This window comes from Agelaius phoeniceus, chromosome Z (assembly GCF_051311805.1).
Source record: "Agelaius phoeniceus isolate bAgePho1 chromosome Z, bAgePho1.hap1, whole genome shotgun sequence".
NCBI classification, from domain to species: Eukaryota; Metazoa; Chordata; class Aves; order Passeriformes; family Icteridae; genus Agelaius; species Agelaius phoeniceus.
Genome location: NC_135303.1, coordinates 1,230,041 through 1,253,528, shown reverse-complemented (window position 1 = coordinate 1,253,528; position 23,488 = coordinate 1,230,041). Strand labels below are relative to the sequence as shown.

The 23,488-nt window shown below is 46.0% G+C and overlaps 2 protein-coding genes across 2 annotated transcripts in view; one reads left to right on the top strand and one right to left on the bottom strand.

Moving 5' to 3' along the window:
• Positions 1 to 3,527: 3,527 nt before the first annotated feature.
• RPS23 (ribosomal protein S23) lies at positions 3,528 to 5,498 on the top strand. The gene is made up of 4 exons (XM_054651888.2): positions 3,528 to 3,832; positions 4,085 to 4,244; positions 4,998 to 5,118; positions 5,304 to 5,498. Exons 1-4 carry the CDS (start codon positions 3,829 to 3,831, stop codon positions 5,448 to 5,450), a joined length of 432 nt encoding a protein of 143 aa, XP_054507863.1. The 5' UTR covers positions 3,528 to 3,828; the 3' UTR covers positions 5,451 to 5,498.
• A 3,487-nt stretch (positions 5,499 to 8,985) lies between these two features.
• Positions 8,986 to 23,488, bottom strand: part of ATG10 (autophagy related 10) — a 59,946-nt gene continuing 45,443 nt past the window's right edge. Inside the window, exons 6-8 of the mRNA XM_054652322.2 lie at positions 11,119 to 11,216; positions 10,738 to 10,851; positions 8,986 to 10,362 (exon numbers count right to left, since the gene is read on the bottom strand). Of these exons, the coding sequence (XP_054508297.2) occupies positions 10,350 to 10,362; positions 10,738 to 10,851; positions 11,119 to 11,216 (225 nt within the window). The 3' untranslated portion in view covers positions 8,986 to 10,349. The remainder of the gene's footprint in view (positions 10,363 to 10,737; positions 10,852 to 11,118; positions 11,217 to 23,488) is intronic.

Here is a 23,488-nt window from a genome sequence, read left to right as displayed (position 1 = left end):
ATTAGTTATTATATAAAGGTTGAATGTAAAACGAGGACTGTGTTAACACAAACACATAAATACAAAATATGTATTTTCCACTTAAGCCACGAGCACAGGCTGTGTTAAAAATGATGTGTTTATATCTAATTACTGCCTCTTCAGAGTCATTCCCAAAAGGGGAAGGGAACGTTCATGATTTGGATGGATGCAGCTTGGCAGCGTGGACTGAAGCAGCTTTCAGAAATCAGAAACATGAGCTCGTTTCTGTTACAGGACTTCACTCTGTGCAGATCTCCTCAGGGGCAGGGCAGAAATTAAAATATCACAATGCTTCTGGACCCCTGGAAGTGCCCAAGGCCAGGCAGGAAGGGGCTTGGAGCAGCCTGGGATGGTGTGAAGTGTCCCTGCCATGGCAGGGCTTGTGGAATCCCAAGGAACAGGGAATATTTCTGTGTCTGCTCTGGGGTGCCCTGCCCCAGGGCAGCACTGACTCTGACCCTCATCCATGGAGAAAGTTTCCCAGACTTCAAGACAGACTGGAACCCACAAAAGTGTGGAATAGATTATAGAGAGCAGTGCGGGTGTGTCACTGGGTGAGAAATTGAGGTTTTGGGATTTTTAGTGTGTTGTGGATGGCAGCAAGATGGAGGGCACAGGGTGTTGTCCTGGGCTTCTCCTTCCTGCTTCTTCTTCCTTCTTCTCCATGGGTTTGGGTGGCATTTTGTAATTGGGCAGGAAAGTCCCTATTGTGGGCTCTTTGGGATCAGTTATTGGGTTAAAAGGGAAAATAATCCAGGTGTCAGTTCTTAATTGGACATTTACTCTTAAAAGGCCTTGGAACAAGAGATTGTGGCCATTTTGTGCCTTCTAATGAGAAGCTGCTGAACTCACAGCAGTGAGACTGTTTTAGTGATAAGAAATAATAAACACCTGAGTCCAAACACAAATTACTGTCTCAAGTGCCTTCAATCCAGACACAGAGAAACCCACAACTGAAACTCCCACAAGGGCTGGCACTGGATGGGATTTAGGGTCCCTCCCAACACACACGACTCCAGGATTCCATGAAAAGCTGCAAGCAAGAGCCACAGAGCCAGTGAGGTTGGAAAAGACCCATGAAACCAGCCAGCCCAACCATCTCCTGTGGGAATCCATAAAATTAGAGGGTTGGGGAAGCTGCAAAAGGCAGGCTCTAGAGACAGTAGAACTGTGATTAGAGCTAAGTAGTACTTATGAGAAAGGTTAGCAGAAAAATTATGTAAAAAGTAGAAAAGACAAATAGAACAATGGTCTGTGTATTCATGCTTTTTTAGAATAAGTCTTTAAGCTGTAGAAAAGTATATATTTAGTGAGACATTAGGGAGTTTTAAGCTTAATAATGGAGCTCTGTGTATTGTGTTTTAAGGCTTACAAGTAGGTTTTGTGTTTGAAATGAGTAAGTAGTGTTTTAACTGAAGGTATGTGTGTGAATCCCCCCTGGGATGGGGACCTGCTGGGGTACCTCTTGCCCATTCCCCAACTTCTGGGACTCAGGCTGGGCCCTCCCAAGGGCTCCTCTATCAGGGGAGACCCTCCTGGAGAGGTTTTGTGTCAGGAAAGAGAGAAACACTGGATTTCTTTGGTCTTTAGGTTCTTGTTTATTTTTATCTTACTTAAAGTTTGGCACACTGTCCACACTCAGCACACTGGAAAAGCCCCACAAAAATGGCCAACCATCTCTTCTTACAAGGTCTTTTAAAGCTAAACTATCCAATTAAGAGCTGACACCTGGATTATTTTCCCTTTTAACCCAATGACTGATCCCAAAGAGCCCACAAAAAAGTCCCATGGGGACTTTTCTGCCCAATTACAAAATGCCACCCAAACCCATGGAGAAGAAGGAAGAAGAAGCAAGAAGGAAGAAACCCAGGACAACACCCTGTGCCCTCCATCTTGCTGCCATCCATGACACGCTAAAAATCCCAAACCCTCAATTTCTCACCCAGTGACACACCCGCACTGCTCTCTATAATCTATTGCACACTTTTGTGGGTTCCAGTCTGTCTTGAAGTCAGGGAAACTTTCTCCATGGATGAGGGTCAGAGTCAGTGCTGCCCTGGGGGTCAGGGCAGCCCAGAGCAGACACAGAAATATTCCCTGTGCTGCCCTGGGTTTCCACAGGGACCCAACCCTGTGGACAGCCCTTTCCAGGAAGGAATTCTCCCACTATCCACCCTGAACGTCTCCTGCTGCAACTTTTCACCATTTTCTCTCACCCTGCTGCTTCCTCCCTGGGGGAAGAGCAGAATCCCAGCTCAGCACAGGCTCATTCCAGGCAGAAATCCTGGTTCAAGCCTCACCTGGCCCTGGGCACAGTCCCTGCCCATCTCAGACCCTCTGTGGGACTCGAATCTGCGATCTCCAGGACCCCAGCCCTCCATTCCAGGGACGCCCAAAGGCCTCTGTAGAAACAAGGCCCACGCAAAGAAAAAAACCACAAAAACCAAAAAAACCCAAAACCTGTGGTTTTACCTGTCAGTGATAACAATCAGGTGATCTTTTATTGGCAGTTCTGCCACCAGTAGCAACCAGGAGCTCCTCTGAGTGGGTTGGGCACTCAGGCTTGGTGGCAAAGGTCACCAGGCAGAGCCAGGCTGGACATCACCTGTGAAAAATGTGCATTTTACTATTGGCTCTTGGCAAATACTAAAATGAATATTATATGTGTTGTGTTAGAAAGTAATGCGGTATCATTTTCTTGAGTAGTGTGTTAAATATAGTTTTAGGTTATAACAAAATGTCAAAATAGAAACTGTGCTATGTAAGATACTTTTTCTAAAGAAAGTACTTGCACTGAGATAGCAGCCACAGGACACCTGAATCTTTCAGAGAAATGAAATTTATTGCTCCATTATCAGAACAAACAAACTTCTTCCTGCCTCACTCAGCCCTGAAGAGCTGTCAGGATTCAGAGGAAGCAGCTGACACTGCCCAGACAGAATCCTGTGTTGGAATGGAATTGATGCATCATGGATGAGGTGTATGAATATGCAACAGGCTGTTGTTTTAAGGGTTCATCCTCTGTTAATGTGGGTCCTTTCTGGGCTTATTTTGCCCAGAAAGAGGTACCTAGACATCTGTAACTCTTTGTTTGTATTGTCTTGTATTGTCCTAATCCAAATTGTCCAAATTTTTATTACTCTAATTGTATTGCTATTTTTATAACCCTTATATTACTATTAAACTTTTAAAATTTTCAAAACAAGTGATTGGCATTTTTCACATCACCTCAGCCCTGTGGCCAGGTGAGGATGAAAAGAGCTGGATCACGCGTGTGCGTGTGCATTAACAGCTGTTACATTGATTAGCGTGTGCAGAAGGATTTTAGAAACAGGTGTAAACCCTTTGGAATGAAAAAACACACTAGTGTAACTGTAAATGATCCACAAAACTGTATGTGATCTACAAAAGCGAGCACCTCAGTGTGGGTGACAGGATGAGACAGACACATCCCCACGCAAGCAATGCGGTAATAAATCAATGCTGATTTTCCGTGTCTAGCTTTGGTTCCACAATTTTCTTTCCCAATTTTCTCTGAGGCCTGAAGGAACCCGAGACCCCCGGCGCACGAACTGCCCTCACCGGGACTCGAACCCGCACCAGAGGGAGGGGGTCCTCACTGCACCGCCCTGGCGGGACTCGAACCCGCGGCCTCTCTGCTCTCTGCGAGGCCGCTCCTCGGCGTGCCGGTCGGTATTTGCATCAGGCGCGGCGCGGGCAGCCCGCGCGGGTCCTGCCGGGCGCGGCTATAGGCGGCGCGCGCGGAACCTCCTCCCTCCTTTCTCGCTCGGCAGCCGCGCGGAGAAGATGGGTGAGAACCGCGCCGCGCCGGGGCCGGGGCGGGGAGCGGGGCCGGGAACGGGGCTGCAGGATCCCCAGCGCTGCCCGCGGCGCTCCGCTGGCGCTGCCCGCCCCTCCGCAGCCGGCTGTGTGCGCTGCGGGCAGCGCTGCGGGCCGTGAGGCCGCGTCCGCCATTACCCGCTGCATGCCCGCCATGGGCCTCAGGCCGCATTCCCCTCATGGCTCCCTCCCCTCCTCACGCCGGCCCCGTCTCGCCCTGCAGGGAAGTGCCGAGGCCTCCGCACCGCTCGGAAGCTGCGCAGCCACCGCCGGGACCAGAAGTGGCACGACAAGCAGTACAAGAAGGCGCACCTGGGCACGGCGCTGAAGGCCAACCCCTTCGGGGGCGCTTCCCACGCCAAAGGCATCGTGCTGGAGAAAGTGTGGGTGATCCTCCCGGCTGGAATGGGCGTCCCAGAGCCCCTGGGATGCAGCTCCCGTGAAGGATGGGGAAAAATAGGGATTCGGGGTGGTTTTTTTCCAAAAATTAAGGGGGAAGAAATAAAGATCTTGGGCCAGAATCAGTTAAAAAAAAATAAAAATGGGAGGGGTTGGCACAGGATACGGCAAAATGAAAAACGTGTGGGGTTTTGTCAAAAATTAGGAAAAACCAGTATTTGTGGCAAGAGTAAAACAAAATAATTTTCTTTTAAAAGAAAAAATAGTTAAAAAACAGGAATTTTTTTTTCATAGATGATAATCGGGATTTTTTGGCACCAGTGGAAGGGAAATAGTGCTCGTGTGTCATAGATCCTACCTACTTCTTGGGTTTTTTTCTCCTCCTCAGTAATTTATAAATTTCATTGGGATGCTGCCACAGCTCTGTTTTTGAGGCAGTGTTTTTGTGATTTCAGCTCCAGGATTTCTCTTTCTGGGTTTTTTTTAGAATTTTACCGAATTGATCTGGAGATCATTTCAGTTTCTGTTTGCCTTAGGAAGTGGTATTTTATGGATTCAGGCCTAAATCTAGTTTAAACTATATTGATTATTAATTCAGTACTTCTAAACTGGCTTACAGGTGTTGAGGTACAGATACAAATTCCAGTGAACACAAGGTGAAAAGGTTAATTTTGTGTTAATTAATGCCCCTCCTGGTCCCCCACACTGATCTCTTTGCTGGCTGGTTTCCTTTGCAGGGGGGTCGAGGCCAAGCAGCCCAACTCCGCCATCAGGAAATGTGTCAGGGTCCAGCTCATTAAGAACGGCAAAAAAATCACAGCTTTTGTCCCCAACGATGGCTGCCTGAACTTCATCGAGGTAATTGCCCAGCCCCCTAAAAAGGGTGAAAATCAGATTTACTGCCTCAGCACTGATTAAATCTGGTGACGGGGCTGGGTTTGGTGGGCACCCTGAGCGTTCCCGGGCTGTGCTGGGGCAGGTGCAGCTCCCTCGGGGCGTGTTTGGGGCTGGCTCTGGTGCTCACTGTCCCTGTCCTGTGCCAGGAGAACGACGAGGTGCTGGTGGCCGGCTTCGGGCGCAAGGGCCACGCCGTGGGGGACATCCCTGGCGTGCGCTTCAAGGTGGTCAAGGTGGCCAACGTGTCCCTGCTGGCCCTCTACAAGGGCAAGAAGGAGAGACCCAGGTCGTAAACCCTCACCGGCCTGACAGGAACATCAATAAAATCTTGGGTTTTAAAAGCGTTCTCTGCTTCTTACTCAGGGGTTGGTGCAGGAGATGGGGAGGTCACAAAAATCTAAAAAAAAAAAAATTGAATTTTTCCCTAGGTCTGGCCAAGGAAAAAGCCCAAATCCTAATGTTCCTTTGGGAGTACTAATCAGGAATCAAAATATCCCCTCATGGCATCACAAACTGCAGGAAATTTAATGTATAATTGTGAAAAAGAGCCTTTCTCACATGAAAAAGCCCCGCTGGAGTGCTGGGAATAGTGGTGTTTGTGGCAGCACTTCCAGCCTCAGGTGTGAGCAGAGGCACAGAACTCGCTGGGTTTGGGCCCTGAAGGAATGATTGGACCCAACCCAGAGAGTTTCACTTCTGTTAAATTTAAATTAACTGTGCTTATTTTGGGGCGAGTCTGCCCAATTTGAAAACACTGTTGTAGTACAGCAGCACTGTGCACTGACTTGGGTGTCTAAATTTTTACCTGCTTAGCCAGATAAAAATGCATAGTCCAGGGGTTTCTTAATGCAGTAAAACCTCAAAATATTTGGCTGAAGTCAGGGTGAACAATTCCCTTGTTACAACTGCATGGTGAGGGAAAGGCTCTGATTCAAATAATTCACTTGTTTATATAGGTATTCATGTGAGAATTCAGCAATTTATAAAAAGAGAAGGAATCTTAAGAATACGTTCAGAATCCCTCCCTAAGTTTGGGTAGCCCAGCTCCTGGGGGAGGCAGAAGGGACGGGGACTGTCCCATGGCGGTTCTAGATTTCCAAATTCCACCGGGGGAACATTCAGCGGGGGCTGTCGTGAGGCCGTGTCGCCACCAGGTGTCGCGACAGGAGCGGGGAGGGGACAGCTGAAACGGAAATGCTCGAGACGAGAACTTGTGTGGGCTGTGACAAAGGAAACGGGGAAATCGGAGCGAACCGGGGCTGCGGAGAGGCACCAGAGCAGCCCCGTGCTGGATCCAGGCTGGGCTGAGCAGGGGAACCAGCCCTGGGGGTGCTGAGGGGCAGGGCTGGGACCCCAAAGCCCCGTGCTGGGCCCAGAGCCCCGTGCTGGGCCCGGAGCCCAGAGCCCCGTGCTGGGCCCGGAGCCCAGAGCCCCGTGCTGGGCCCGGAGCCCAGAGCCCCGTGCTGGGCCCAGCCCAGCGTGGGCAGCAGGGCAGGGGCGATTCTGCCCCTCTGCCCCTCAGTCAGAGCCCACCTGCAGAGCTGCCCCAGCCCTGGGCCAGCCCAGCAAGGAGCTGGAGCTGCTGCAGCCAGGCCAGAGGAGGCTCCAGCACGGGCAGAGGGATGGAGCAGCTCTGCCGGCAGCAAAGGCTGGCACAGCTGCCATTGCTCACCTGGGCAGGAGAAGCTTTGGCCTGAGCTCAGGGTGGCCTGGCAGGGCCTGAAGGGGCTGCAGCAAAGATGGACACAGACAATTGCCAAGGGCTGCAGGGACAGCAGCCGGGCAATGGCTGCCAGTGCCAGAGGGCAGGGCTGGCTGGGATCTTGGCAATGAGGAATTGTTCCCTGGCAGGGTGGGCAGGCCCTGGCACAGGGTGCCCAGAGCAGCTGGGGCTGCCCCTGCATCCCTGGCACTGCCCAAGGCCAGGCTGGACACTGGGACACTGCGAGGTGTCCCTGACATGGTGGCACTGGATGGATTTTAAGTCCCTTCCCACTCCAGCCATCCTGTGATTCTGATGTTGTGCCAGTGCCCAGGAATAGTTTGTATTACCTGGACTCTGCAGGAAGAACTCAGAGAAAGATGAGCTCAGCAAAATGTCACCAAATCACTACTAGAGTGTTTTAGAGCCTAAAAAAATACGTGTTACATAACCCAACATCCTCCCAAATAGAGGAGAATCCACAGCTGGCCACATTTTCCACCTCATCACCAAAACTAATTAATATTTTCACTTATTAAAGCAGCTAGCCAGCCCATCTGACACCAGCAACACCTGACTGAACAATAACGCTGCTACAGGAGATGTTGTTTTGTAACACACTTGAGGAAGGTGTTAAGAGGGTGCTCTGTAAATCCATTCTCTGTTCAAACACAGCAGTGAAATCCCCTCTGCCTTAAGGTGAATTTGTCTTCAGGAGGTGACAGCTGCAACAAGCTCTCAAGTGGGGAACTGAAAGCTTCCTCGTGGCGCAGGGTTTTTTAAGATTTTCATGAAATCCAAGAGATAAAAACCTGTGTGACACCTCCCTAATCCTGAGCACTCAATACAGGGTTACTTCTGCAGCTCTCAGCTTCAGGCTTTTTTTTTTTTTAAATTCTAGGTGGTAAGAATTTATTGCTAAAAAATCCACCAAATTCCTTGAAACAAATTCCTTTTAAAAGCCCACATGTTGCTAAAAATAGGTATAAATACCCATACACCCGCTGTTCTCTACAAGAGAGTATTTTTGAGGGAATAATTGTAATTTCACCATTCAGAGGGAAGAGCAATCGTCCTTCCTTTGTGCTGGCACTGAATTTATACGTGTGCAATATAAATACAGATGTCCAAACAGACTCATGAAACCATCATCATAGCAAAGAGGGAGGGGGGAAAAAAGTTATTGAGAAAGTTTCGCTGAAATTCATGGAGTTGCAGCAACAATTGATACTGATTACTTGGCTGTATTTAGCTGTAATTAAGTAGCTCCACATTTCCTGCCAGGAAAGGAATGTTCCTGTTAGTGAGCAAAGCCAGGCAACCTCAAATCTCCTGGCAGGGGGTTAAATTCTTACCTGGTCATGCTGACACAAATGAGGGATTATGTATGTGGCTACCAACTGCACTCTCCAGAAAAACACATTTTTTGGCCTAGGTGAACACATAAAATTAATTCCTCTTGATGATTCTGGCAACCCAGGGCAGGTATTAGACTGTTCTCTCTTACAAGAGCTCCCCAGAAGTGAAGAATGTCCCTGGATGTGTCTTCCCAGATTAGCAAAGATGAACAACTGAGCAAATTTACAAATCTAAACTGGAAATTTTCTCCTTGGTAGGATGCAAGAGGTCAGACAATGCATGTAGACAAAACCCAAGCTCAGGTCTAAGGATCTTCAATAGTTTAACTAAATAATGAATCACAACATAAAATAGAATCACAAAACAGTGCCACAATTCACTTGATTAAAAATATATATATATAATTTTCATGCATAAAAATTCAGTTAAGATATCCTAAGTCATTAGGGCGCAAGTGTAAACAGGAAATTGGTTGCTCACCTCTCACCCCAGCCATTAAAAAGGAGATATCCAAATGGACTTATTTATCTCCTTGGTCCCAAATATTTATGTTAGCCTGTATTTGTTTCTCTATCTAACCTCCATGTATTTCTACTAACTGAGCTGAATTTTAGTTTTCCAGGCAAATTTCAGGGAAGCATTGATACTGATGAGACACAGCACTGTCACCTCACTGTTTGGGCCCAGTGTAATGCCCTGGTCCAATAATGCCCTTCTTTATTTGCAAATGGTGAGTTAGGGTAGAAAGCAATGGGTGTTGAGACATGTTCCATGTAAAATACAAATATTTATTTTCCTTTAGATATAAATTCCACATTTTGAAGGCTGAGTGCTTCTACTGTTCCAGGGTATCACAAGTGAAGACGACAGAGGAGGGGTGAACTTTCAACAGCTCCTAAACCTGCTGTTATCTCTTTTTGTTGGCTCTTCCTCCTGTCTAAGTCTCACTTAAATTTAAAAATGGGCTGTGGATGCAATTATCAAGCATGTGTTACCAAAAGTGTTAAAAAAAATAATCAATGTAGCTGTGGGCCATATTTTGTAAATCTTACATGGGGAAAATGGCTTTTCAGGTTGATATGACACAGAACAAAATAAACTGTATGTGCTTTCATTATTAATTCCAAATGTCTGGCAAACAAATTCTGCACCCATGGAATTTGAAGGACTGCACTCTGTATTCCCTGCCCACCAATGGCAAGTAATGGAAGTCATAATTTGAAAAAAGAGAATCTGGAAATGTGAAATCCCAGCTCTGACATGGCACACCCTAGACTCTGCATGCAAGTGACAACTGCTGAATGTACAGGGTGAAATGTGTGCTCCAGTGTCAGCTGCTCACACTCCGTTTGACGCTGCAAACAAAATGGGAGTGGGAGAGAAGCCAGGGTGGGTGGCTGGGGAGCTCCTCATCATCTGGCTCCCCGTGGCAGCACCACCAGGCAATCCCCAAACCCCAACAGCTGTGCAGGGCAGGCAGCACACCTGTGAACAAGCACAGCTACAAGGAGAAACAGTGACTGGGAACAACAGCAGCTCCCGGGGGCACGGGGAGCTCCCCTGGCAGGCAGCGGAGCAGGGCAGAGCCAGATGCTCCACAGGGCTGCTCCAGGCTCCTGAGCCCCAGAGCTGGACCTGCTCACTCCGTGCAGGCTCCAAGGGCTCTGTGTGTGACAGCCCCGTCCCCTTGCCTCCCTGAGGTGTGATGTGTGGGGGATATTCCCGGGATGAGGATGTTCTGTGTGCTGGAGAACACGGGCTGGAGAAGGTGGCTCCCAGCCTCAGCCCACACCCTGGGTGCCACAAGATCACACCACATCCCACAGGCATTTTTCCATTTTGTTTTCTCTGCCCCACAGATGGTGCAGATTTTCTAGAGGTAAGCTCAGTAGACCCAGCAACTCTGGCTCTGGCTTGTGCATCTGTGTGCAGACTCAGCAGGAGATGAGTGACTTCAAGGGAGGTCAGGCCTGGGTGGTGCTGGGGAGGTGCTCCCAGAGCTGCAGCCAATTCCCACATCCTCAGTGTGAGCTCTGGCCACAGAAAGAGCCATGAGCAACCATTTGCATTCTGGCATGGCTGAGCAGCCAGGAAGGACCCTTCCACTTCATGCCTAACCACTCCCAGTCCTTCAGCTCAGGGCCCTGGAGAGGGGACAGCAAACACAGAAAAAGGAGTTAAATCAAAATCCTTGCAGCAGTTATGCCAGACCCCCAACCCTGTGCTGGGGGAACCAATATAAAACACTCCTCCACGCCTGAGAGGGACCCCAGGAGCTCAGGGACACTCTGGACTCATGAAGGCTGTCAGCAATGGGCTGAGCACCTCTCTCTCTCTCTGCACAAATTTTCATTGCAAAGCAAGTGAGGCAACAAGGCAGGCAGCTAAGCAAAACCCTGAAAGGGGAGTCCTAAATTAAGCAAGAGTTTCAAAAGGAGGAGGAAATGGTTCTGCCATTATCCATCTGATCTTTGGAGCTGGAGGGTGGGAGAGGAAAGGATGATTTCCATTTCTCTTACCTTTCAGCCACAGCTGTGCTCTGCTCAGGTGCCAGTTTTGCATAACTCAAAGGCAGATTCAAGCCCACAACTGGGCCTACAGTACTGAGCCACAGTGTGATGTAATTTATGTGTCTAGGGAGAAAAAAAAAAAACCACAAAAAAGCACCATAACTATATTATCCCAGCTTTTTCTGAATTACAGACTCAACAGTCACAAAACAACTTCAGATGGGGCTGTTCCTTCACTTTTCCTATCACAACTGTATTTTTAATTTTCATGCCTGATGTGACAACACAGGAATCTTACTCTGCTGGCACTAAGGAAGCAGCTTTGTGCATTTCCACCCTGCAGCTGATTGGCTTTACCTGCACTGCAGAAAGCCCAGCATTGCCCCTCACCTGTGGTGCTCCTGTGAGCCTCTCAGCACAGCAGAGATGAATTCATTGGTTCGACAGGGGTGCAGGACAAAGAACGGCTGCCCGAGGATGGGGTGCTCCTAAGAGGGAACAGAATTTGCTTTGTCATGGAAGGGAAAAACACAAAACTCATCATGTGCATCTGGAAAAGACCAGGCAGGGTGCAACGAGTCCCTGATGCAACTTCTCTCACTTCAGAATCTCAGCTCATATTGCTCTTCCTATCTCAGTCATGACAAATTAAAATATATTGTATGTATTACACATCAATAATATATATTCTCCTCTGCTTAAAGGGAAATAAGATCAGCAACCAGGCTATGCCACTATTTTAGTTAAAACAGTAGTTTGTGGAAGTAACTCAAGTTACTGTGTCAGCATTAACTGGCTGTGGAGAGGCAAAGCTGCTGTGCAAAACACAGTTTGATCAAATGTAACACAGAAAACCCATTCCCCTCAGGAAAAAAGGTCTGCAACCACCCTGAGCCCTGGTGTCTTCTCAGGCTGGTGCTGGGAAACACACATGGTTCTGCTTGGAGAGGCAGCAAGAAGGGAGAAGGAAGTGCCCTCAAGGTGGCTTCAACTTCCACTTGGTGCTGAAAATGCTCTCATGAGGATCAATCCCTTTATGTCTAAGAGAACTTGAAAAAACTCCCAGAAGCTTCAGAATATACCAAAAAAGGGTGTTCAGAAAGCTTTGTTTCACACTGCAAACAGATAACTTGCATAAGAATGCTACCATCTGCTGTTGTCAAAAGTGAATTGATGCAGTTTTTCTTTGAGAAAGAGTAATATTTTGAATTAAAACCCCCTTTTCATATTCTGCTCAAATTAACTTGGGCCTCCAAATAATTCCAGAAAATACATGGACTGTACCAATGGTACACCTTTAAGACAGCAAAAAAAAGTATATAGTTAATAATACTTACAAAACTATTATGCAAAGTAAAAAAATTGTGCAAAAAATTTCAGCAAGCTTCAGAAACTCTCAGAAAGAAGAGAGAAGTAACCTGGGTTTAAGTGACTCAGCTCCCTTAAAAAGGCATGAAGACAATTCCCAAAGCTGAATATTCAGCCTAAAGTTATTCACAACCATCCTGACCCCCAGTTTTTGATTTTGCCCTGCACTCCTTGCTACCACAAAGCACTAGTGAGTGACACATGGAGGCCAGACTTGACTTTGTAAAACAGTTTATTATCTTTACATTCTACAACTGTCTTCTTTTAGTCCTTCTTCTTCTTAGATGACAGCAGAGTGACACTGAAAACATTCCCAAACGCAGGAATTTCATGCTACTCTGGACAGGAATGTGTCACACCCTCACAGGAAAATCACAGAAGTACAAGAAATCAAAAGAAATCCTGAGCCAAGAGCTATTAAGGAGCAGCCTTTAAAAAGGGAGAAGGCTGAGGTGGGGATGAGAAGCTTGTGGAGCATCAGGGAAAACACTGTGAGAGCATCAGCTCTGATTCAGTCAAATGCTCCCTTCCCAATCCTGTAGACAATGGCATCATCCTGTGAGGCTCTGATGTGCACTCAAGGTTAAATCACTGACACAGCAGCTCTGAGGAGGCAGCGTGGGGAAGCTGCCAATGAAAATGCAGGGGTTATCAAAGCCCTGGATGATTTCAGAATTGGCAATGGGCTGCAGAGCCTCTCACTGGCAGGCCCCCAGCCTGCCCTGGGAGACGGTGAGGTGCCTGTGGTGGGATGAACCCCAAGTCCTTCTCAAACACTGTCAGAAGGGTGAAAATGAATGGAAGTTTGTGCTGCATCAGCTTCGTTAGCATCAGCTCACTGCCTGCTGCACTCACCTGGCAGAACGATGACACTCCACATGCACTGAAATATAATCCTGAGCAAAATAGGAGGGCAGCAATTCTACCCTTCATCTAGGCTGGTCCTGTGCCAGCTACACCAAAAATACACAGTCCTACTGGGACTTCATGAAGAAAAAGCCCAAAACAGTACAAGCAATATGTAAGAATCATCCATTTCTTGTTTACAATTAATCTTTTTCCAGTCAGTCAGTGTGAGAGTTTCAAGTCAATTCCCACAAGCACTCGCTGGCGTTGCACTGCAAGAACCCATTTGCAGGCTGCCCACAACTCTTCTGGGCAGTAAGACTCTGACACACAGTTTATTTGAAATCAACAGCATTATTTCCTTGGATCTGTCTATGATTTTGGATCTATCCAGCTATGAGGCTGATTTACAGCAGCGCCTGTTCAGCACCACACGCTGGAATCCATCACACATCATCTGCATATCCCTCTGAGTCTGACCCAGCTGGGAGGGGGAAGGAATGCTTTCACAGCCAGGCACCAGCCCTGCTGAATTGGGAAGCTCAGAATGTTGCTTCATTTATTTGCTGTGGAAAGACCTCTCTCCCAGGTGATGCAGGAAAGATGTGTGAGGATGTTCTGTGCCTGCTGCTGTAGCTGCTGCCTCAACCTCTCCCATTAAAAAAAAACCTGGGAGGGAGAGATGGATGCAAGACACAAAATCTTCCATGGGACAGATTGAAAATTAATCCCAGAGTGCAGGAATGGTTTGGGTTGGGAGGTGTCACAGACATATTTTATGAAACATTCTTTGGACAGGATTTTTCTCCTGAGAAGCCTCAGAGGAAAAGAAAAACAATAATTATCTGCTGCTGTGGAATGCAACAGGTGGATCTTTGAGTGGTCCATGTGAGTTGTTTTTTATTAATGGCCAATCACAGTCCAGCTGTGTTGGGACTCTGGTCAGCCACAAGATTTTATTATCATTCCTTTTCTTTCTTTGCTAGCCTTCTGATGAAACCCCTTTCTTCTATTCTTTTAGTATAGTTTTAGTATATAATTTTCTTATAATATAATATATATCATAAAAGAATAAATCAGCCTTCTGAAACATGGAGTCAAGATTCTCATCTCTTCCCTCATCCTGGGACCCCTGCAAACACCACCACAGGTAGGGGCCTTAAATCCCATCCCATCCAATCCCAGCCATGTCAGGGACACCTCGCAGTGTCCCAGTGTCCAGCCTGGCCTTGGGCAGTGCCAGGGATGCAGGGGCAGCCCCAGCTGCTCTGGGCACCCTGTGCCAGGGCCTGCCCACCCTGCCAGGGAACAATTCCCAATTCCCAAGACCCCAGCCAGCCGTGCCCTCTGGCACTGGGAAGCTGCTCCCCACATCCTGACCCTGGTTTGCTCAGGAATGCCAGCCCAGCACAGCTCTGTTCACTGCCTGTGCAGGTCCAGGGCTGAGCAGGGAAATGTCACAGCACGGATCTGAGCAGTGGCAAGGACCGGGCAGTTCCCAAGCACAAGTATAATTAAGACTAACCCTCTGTCAGATTGGATTAAGTCATTTTATCACGCAGTCTCCATGTTGGATTTAAACCAAAAATAAACATTACTTCAGATAAGGGGTAATTGTCTGTAGGTTTCTGTACCGTGCTCTGCTGCTCTCCTCCCCAGCCAGCAGGAATTTTGTTGTCAGTACATCTCTTGTAACAGCACCATTTATTTTCCCTGTCATAACTGGAGCTCTTCCAGGGGTAATGGCTTCTATTTTCTCCAGTGCTACATTAAACTGCCTTCAAGCATCCATCACAACATTTATGGTCTCTCCATTGATGATAGTTCAGGGGATTTGTGCCTGAAACTGCCTCTTCCCCAACCTGGTTTGCATGATGTTGCTTTGCAAAAACAAATTCACACAGGGTTGTCAAAAAGTTCATGTAGGATCCTACCAGCAAGCACCACAGCCAGTGCCAATCAATTCCACACATTTTCCCAGCAGTCTCCAGGTCAGAAAATGAAGGCAGAATTAATAAAACATGCCCCCCATAATCTCTTCCATTTAGGAAAAGGAAACAGTGATGCAATTAATAAAGAGGATAAACTTTTCCCCTTTTTTCCAATTTCTGACCACATTTACTGAAACAAACGGCTGAGTTTAAGTAAAAATTCTTCACTCAAGATTATAAAAGTAATTTATGTTCTTGAATTCATAGTCTATCTTCTTTTTTATTCCTTATTTTCATACACATCAATAGTAACTTACTTGTTAATATAACCCAACTCCACACATTCGGAAAGAGGGCAGGAAGATTTCTCTCTTCAGACTGACCCTGAGTCCCACAGCCAGAACAGCAACTGCACACATGGAAATTCAAACCTGTGCAACTTGGGGTCAAAGGGACTTTCCTCTAATAATGGAATTACTACAATGGAAAATCTATTACCATGGAATCACTGTGCTGCAAGCACCACGTTAAGGAACTGTAATGACACAGGGAAGTTTTACAATCCTGACAGAAGGTGTAAATCACAGTCATAAAGCTGTTGGTAGCAGAATAATTGTACAGGGCTTCTCCATCCTACTGACTCAGGGTTATGCTGGATTTTGGGCAGTAATTGTTCCCTGGCAGGGTGGGCAGGCCCTGGCACAGGGTGCCCAGAGCAGCTGGGGCTGCCCCTGCATCCCTGGAAGTTGGTTGGAGAGGGCTTGGAGCAGCCTGGGACAGCAGGAGGTGTCCCTGACCATGGGGATGAACTTTCAGGTCCTTCCCAACCCAAACCAGTCTGGGATTCTGTCACCTGGACAGGTAAAATGTATTTACAGTCACTGACTTCAACTCTCGACCAGAAGCCGACTCATCCTGCTGGCATAACTGAGGCAAGTTTCCCCAGCTTTGCAACAAAACAAAACACAGAAACCCCACCAAACTCAAGAGCTGGAGGTGGAACAACCTGCCCTGCCTGTGACAGTGCTGAGGAATGACCTGGCAAGTGCCACTGGCACTGCTCTCCTGCCTTTCTCAGAAAATCAAAGCAGGTCTGCATTGGCATAGAGCAGGGGGAAGCGTGACGGGACCCTGACAACACAGAGAAGCGCAAAGCAGCCCCCAAAAGCAGATTTCTGTGGTCACTGAGCCTTTGTGGGGGAGGCTGGTTTGATTTACACCCCAGCTCTCTGCAGGCAGCAGTTGCAGGTGCCCCCATGATTTAATGTCCCCGTTCCCAGGTGCTCCCAAAGACCCACAACCAAGCTCAGTGATGATTTTTTATTCACACCTTCACCACTTCCAACACCACGCAGCCAATCTAGCTGGATCCTGTCCTTCTTTCATCAAACACCAAGTCCCAGCTGAAAAGGCAATTAAATGGCTACGTTTTCCTGAGGAAAGCAGAGATGCTTTGGCAGATCCTGCAACACAGAAATACAAGGACACTTAACACAGCCAGAATTTCTCTGAGATGAACCACGCCTACCACTTTGCATCTGCTGCTTCAAATCCATCATGGATCCCAGCAAAGGTGCCTTCCAAACCAAACCATTCTGTGACTCTGTAATTCATATTTTATGCCCCAATTCTGCCTGATTCTGGAGTACTTACAATTTTGAAGAGGTGGTGATTATCTTTTAAATTTTATAACTTTATTATTTTATTAAATGTTATTATTTTTTGCTTTAATTAATTTATTAAATAGCTAACAGAAGATGCCTGAAAGGCAGGAGAGGTAATGCAGGACAAGCAAAACACTAATCAAGAATAGCCAACAGTGCTGGTCCATAATTACATATTTTATATATGTATAATAAGGTTTGAATTATTAATTTCAAGAACAGGAGGGATCAAAGCAGTAGGTGACACTCAGGCATGTTTCTAAAGCTTAACAAGCTTCATTTAAGGCTTTAAAGCTTCTCACAAGCACGTAACTTATGCATTTAGGATTTTTCAAGAAAACTTTATACTTAAAAATTGGCAGGTCCATAGTTACATTGTCAAGAAATGGCATCTCAGCCATTTTCCTAAGAAAATAAACAGATGATTCTTCTTCCATGCTTGCCAAAAGTAGATTAATTCAGTTGTCACCATTTTAGTTATGTAGCATATAGTCTTAATTAATTACTATTTAAAATCTGTTCTTAAGTTATGAGATTCATCTAAGGTGCAAAACTGAACGATCCAACAAGCTGTGGAAGTATGGAAAAGACACTGGAGACAGATTTCCTACCCTGATTAAAAAATTATAAGGGGGGAAAAAAAACCAAAAAACCCACAAAAAAATTATAAGGGGGAAAAAAAACCCAAAAAACCCCAAACCCATGCTGGCATTTGAGAAAAGCAGCCTGAAAGGGTTCATCCCATAATGCCAGAGATTCCAGAGGATGCCCCAGCAGTGTTTCCTGCCTCCCCCAGCAGCACCTGGGCTCCCTCTGTGGTTCACTGCCCCTGCACTCCCCCAGCAGATCTGCGCCCCGGGCACTGCAGGACTCGCTCCTGCCAGGTAATTTTGCATCCATTTATGGACAAGTGGCCTCATGAATTTGTCTGAATGCTTTTGAACTGCTGACACCATCTGCTGTCACCACTCCAGAGCGCAGGTGCTTAGGTATAAACTGCTTCCTGTTAGCACAGATACCTAACTCCCATTTCAGCGGCACTTAAAATGCTTTTTTTAATTAATAAAGTTTAAAAAAAATACGGTTTACAATGCCCTGTGGCCACTCCAGTGGCCTTTCAAATGGATCTGAGTGTGCCACATATGATCCTCACTTCTTTCATACTGTGCAGCCAATGCTGTTGTGTAATTTAGGATTTTTCCGTAAGGGGGGAATGTTCAGTAGGCAGATTCATTCCAGAAGTGAACAGCCAGCAGTCAAGTGGAGGGAAGGCAGAACAGAACCCACCTCAGCTCAAGGATAAATGCCAGACCAGGCAGGGAAGGTGCTCTTACCACTTAAACCACAAATCTCTGCTTGGGAAGGTCTCTGGAAGCAGAGCCACTGCTAGATAAATTATCTGTAAATGCAATGCACAGCACTGAAACAGGTTTTTCCACAGAAGTAGAAAATAATCAAGAGAATCAATACTATTACACTGTTAATTTGTTCGATTAATTACGAATCTGCATGGAAAATATTACAGAATCTTCATTTCAGAGTAACTCAAGTAACAATAGTACTGAGACTTGAAAGAATGTCCTGAATTATGCCCAAGAAACTGGCAGGGAATTCCATACTGCTTTCATCTCTGCATGTAAATTGTTAGAGAATCCTAGAATGGTTTGGGTAGGAAGGAACTCAGAGCCCATCCAGTGTCACCCTGCCATGGCAGGGACACCTCGCAGTGTCCCAGTGCCCAGCCTGGCCTTGGGCAGTGCCAGGGATGCAGGGGCAGCCCCAGCTGCTCTGGGCACCCTGTGCCAGGGCCTGCCCACCCTGCCAGGGAACAATTCCTCATTGCCAAGATCCCAGCCAGCCCTGCCCTCTGGCACTGGCAGCCATTGCCTGGCTGCTGTCCCTGCAGCCCTTGGCAATTGTCTGTGTCCATCTTTGCTGCGGCCCCTTCAGGCCCTGCCAGGCCACCCTGAGCTCAGGCCAAAGCTTCTCCTGCCCAGGTGAGCAATGGCAGCTGTGCCAGCCTTGGCTGCCGGCAGAGCTGCTCCATCCCTCTGCCCATGCTGGAGCCTCCTCTGGCCTGGCTGCAGCAGCTCCAGCTCCTTGCTGGGCTGGCCCAGGGCTGGGGCAGCTCTGCAGGTGGGCTCTGACTGAGGGGCAGAGGGGCAGAATCACCCCTGCCCTGCTGCCCACACTGGGCTGGGCCCAGCACGGGGCTCTGGGCTTGGCCCAGCACGGGGCTCGGGGCTCTGGGCCCAGCACGGGGCTCTGGGCTCTGGGCTCTGGGCTCTGGGCCCAGCACAGGCTTTGGGGTGCCAGCCCAGCACAGGCTTTGGGGTCCCAGGGCTGCTCCCTCTGCTCAGCCCAGCCTGTGCTGGTGCCTGGGACTGCCCTGACCTGGGCCCTGCTGACCCCATGGTGCCACCTCTTGTCCCTGGTCTCCACCTGGACATCGACTCACTGACCCCAAGTGCCCCAGTGTGACTACTCAGCCCCATCCCTCACCCACCCAGGGGTTCATCCACCAAACCCATGTCTCTCCAACTCAAAGACAAGGATGTCACGTCAGACAGTGTCAAACGCCTTACACAAGTCCTGGTAGATGCCACCAGCTGCACATCCATCAGCTGCTTATCCATTAATCGTCTGTATTTACTCTACATTTAGTATTAGTTCATTATTTAGTCTTCTCCCTCTATTAAATTAGTTGAACTAGATTATTGTCCATGAAGTCTTATCGGGAAAAGCATGACCAAACTGTAGGGCAGCTGAACATTAATAATCAGTGGCTAAATTAATAATCAGTTTTACAATAAAACCTCCTTGGTAGCTTGTACAATACTATAGCTTGGTTGAAACCCCAGGAGTTCAACACATCGTAGAAGGTTTTAGTGGGAAATAAATACCAACCCAGCTTTGCCATCCTCATACCTTCCCCCTGTCAAATAGCTTTCCAGTCTGTACTGGTAAGACTCCCTTTTCTCAGGAAGTTGTACTAATAATTTTCCAAAAATATTAGCAGGGGATCCATAGCAACTGTTGATGCAACTCAAATTCGTTAAGAGCGATCCTAGCAACCTTCTGTTAAGAAATACTGTATACAGCCACCCCCACTTAGCAAAATCCCACAATATGGCAAGAAAGATTTGTGTGTCTAAGAATAGATACCTTACCACATTTTTCAAAATGACTGAGCCATAATGATTTAAATCCTCCCCATCACATTTTCAGCAAGATGTGCCTCTACAACACTCTATCAATGTGTTCTGCTCAGAGTTTTGACTCTTTCTCCTTTTTTAAATCACACTATTAACATCCCTGACATTTTAGAAATAATGTTTATTGATTTTCCCGTTAACACTGCTATAAATTAAATGATGTAATGGACAGGATTATTGAGGTACTATAAAGAATGTGTCCTCCAGATTCCTAACTCCTGGCTGAAAAAGACTCTGGATTAACTCAGAAATAGGTGAAGTTCTGTGTTGTGATTTCTATACTTTAGGTTTGGTTGAATACTTTTGATATGACAAGGACATATTAAAACTACCTGCTAAGGATCAAAGGACAGAAGAAAACCACCTCATTTAGATGAAACTGAGAAATGAATGGTTGAGAAAAAACAGATGCAAAATTCCTGACCACTCACTACTCAGAAATGTAGGATATAGTCAGTATCAGAATGGTCTGAGTTACTTCATCTGCAGCAACAGTAAATGGCTAAACCAGGAAAATGCTGATTTATTGCTGGCAAATCCAGAACCAAGGTGCCACACATGAAATGTGTCCCCTCCCATGCCTGGGAGCACTTTGGTAGCAGAAGTAATTGCATCTGAACAGTGTTGGTTAAAAGGGAAGGGAGTCATGTATGGACACATGTGCTCCCCAGCTTCCAGAGCCCTTTGGAATCCTGACTCACAGATTAATTTTTTCAGACTATTTCTGCAGGATCTTCAAGTCACCAAGTTTTGTTCTTGTTTTATGGGGTAGTTTTTCAGCCCCTGAGCCTCCTGCAATAATGCAATTCGATTTCTACCCTTGGATGTTTGGTTTTACATTCCATCACCACTAAGCATTGATTAAGCCTTAGCACATATTCTTGATTGTGTTTACGACTTTGTTTCCTCAGGGGAAGGTCAGCCTTTATGACAACATCACTCTGTTAAAAACAAAACTGCTGCTGATGCTACAGACTGTGATCAGCTTCATTCATCAGCTTACAAAATTCTCTTGCTAGTTTGCTTCCACGCAGGAAAAAAATTAATGGAGGGCATGGATTAGCAGAAGTAACAAAAATCAAAAATGGACTTGGGCACCTGTGTTCTTGAATTAACTACATCAATACTCAGTTTCATCATAGTCTTAGAAACATATTTGTCAGAGTGTTGTCTCTCCCCCCGTTGAAGTCCTTCTGCTTTGTCTACACTTTTATAAATATCCATCAGGGCAAAAAAGTTACAAAGATTCAGTAGTGCCTTCACCCATTTTTTTTTTTCAATCCCTTATTCCACTATTACTACATTTCAGAAGGTGCTCGAGAAATCAGTGGGCCTCAGTTTACCTCCTAGGAGATGACTGCATCCATCACTCCAGCATCATTCCACGCTCTGTGGAAAATACCTGGATGTGAAGGCTACACCAGTGTCCTGGATCTTGATGGAGGCACTTCCAAACAGGTGTGAAGCCCTCAGCCACAGAGGATGAAAATTCATGCCCTGACAATGCCTACCCCATACCCATCCTAGCAATAAAAGCCTTTCAGTCCTGCATTTCCAACTCCACGGAGAACACCCAACCAGGGCCACACGGCCTGAAGTTCTGGCTATAACCACAGAGTCACCCTCTGCTGCTTCACATCTCCCACCCATCTTCAGAGAGGTTTCCAAAATGATAAAACGTCAAATGCAGCCTCTACAAATTAACTCAGTATTAGTTATCTGTTGTGTATTTTTTTAATTCCTGGTTCTTACACCACACACTACCATGTGACAATATATGTTCATGTTCATATTTGGGAAGATTCCTCCCCATTTGTCTCATTTCTGTTCTCCACTCTCCATTCTTCTTGGGTTTTTTTTAACTTCTTTCCTGTTCTTGTGAAGTTTTATTCTCTCAATTCGCCTCACCATTTAGCATTTGACCATGGCACTTTTGGGCTGCTGCCTTCTTAAATGGGACATTACACCTGCTATTTATTATTTTTATTACACACAGAGGGCCCAATAAGTTTGAGCTGTTTAGGCAGTACCACTATGTACTTGTGTATGCTATCTTATAAATAACTACTATAAATATTATACATCATACATATAATATATGTTTATATGGTATTTAAATTACTAATATAAATAAATAATACTAAAAAGCACCCATCAAGTTACACGTAAACAATTCAGGAGATGGGGCTGCAGTATCTGTAATTCCAGTTCTGAATCCTCCTAAAAAGAAGCTGAAAATCACAGTTGGCAACATTTCTGGAAGGCAACACTAATCCATAAATACTCCTTAATTTTCCTGTCATTGCAGAATTAAGCCACTTCCAGCTCACACAGATCCTACCAGGTGTGCTAAATTGATGTCATTATAAGTCATCAGGAAATACCCACAGAGACCTGTAGCAACATTTGGAAGTTTTGTTAAACAGCTGTGTGTTCTAATTGATTTGTATTATTTAAAACAGCTAAAGCAAGTTATCGCCGGATGTAGAGAAGGGATGACTGAAGACCCCAGGGAGATTTAACTCACAAGAAAGCCAATCACAGGAACTTCATCTGAGCATTTTAAGATTATTACTAGAGGAAGTGCAATTAAATCATCACCATTTATCAATTATCATTATAAAATACTATGCAACCTTATCATGTTAATTTATTTATGAGAAGGTAACTAGTTGACTTCTGCTTTTTGCAGTAATCTAGTCAGGAAAAATATTTCAGGATGCTTTCTCTGGAAGTGAGCATAGCTTTCCACCATCATCAAAAGTAACTATAAAAATCAAATTTTTAACTAAAATTTGCAAATGTCAAATATCTCCACTCTTTGCAGTTTGTCCCAGTTCCTGAGATGTATTTCTTTATAGATGTATTCTACCACAGGGAGTATACACCAAAATACAGTTGTATCAGAAATGTGCACAGGTCTGGCACCCTCATTTCATAAAATCTATGGGAAAAAAAGTCCCAAAAAGTCAGTAAGCCTTTCTTTTTTTGGCCAATCACAGTGCAGATCAGCTCTAGTTAAAAGTTAAGTAACATGCACGTTACCCTTGGCAAACTCAATTTTCATTCCCAGTGGTGGAGTGCTTGTAGCATCTAAAATTTGTATCTCTTTTGGATTAAAATCCTAAACCACTTTTTACTCTGCTGCTCATGTGCACTGAGCGCTCAAGCCTGATTTGATGAGTTTGCCCAGTGACTTGCATTATAGGATCTGTGTCCCTGCAGGCAAAGCCTAACCCACATAACAAAATGGGTCAGCAGAAAAGCAGCAAGGCAAGACAAAACTCCGTATTTCAGTTCAGAACCCTGATTCATTTGACAGAGAAAAGCAGTTTTTTTTCTTGTAGACCTGACTCTTGCTTTGATCTGAGGCTTGCAGGCTAGTTTTCATTATCTTCCATAATCTCCTTATTTCACAGAAAGTCACATTTTGCAGCTGTTAACTCTGCTAATTTCTCCAAAATGTTCTTCCTGTGTTTGTCAGTGTACTCACAGCTGACTGTACCACCTCTGGAGAGTGTCCCAGAATCACATTCAGCACTCCACACATTCTGCCACCCAAAACTCCTGTTTCTGCAGGAATTTGTGTGTAAGTATCCCACACACACCTCCAGTTATTAGATGCAGGACAGTTTTTACTTTACTGTCCCTTAAGAAGCAAAAATAATCCCTGTGTAGGAGTGACCTGAATTTCCTTTTGGCTTCCACAACTCTGATTTCACACATCCCAAACATC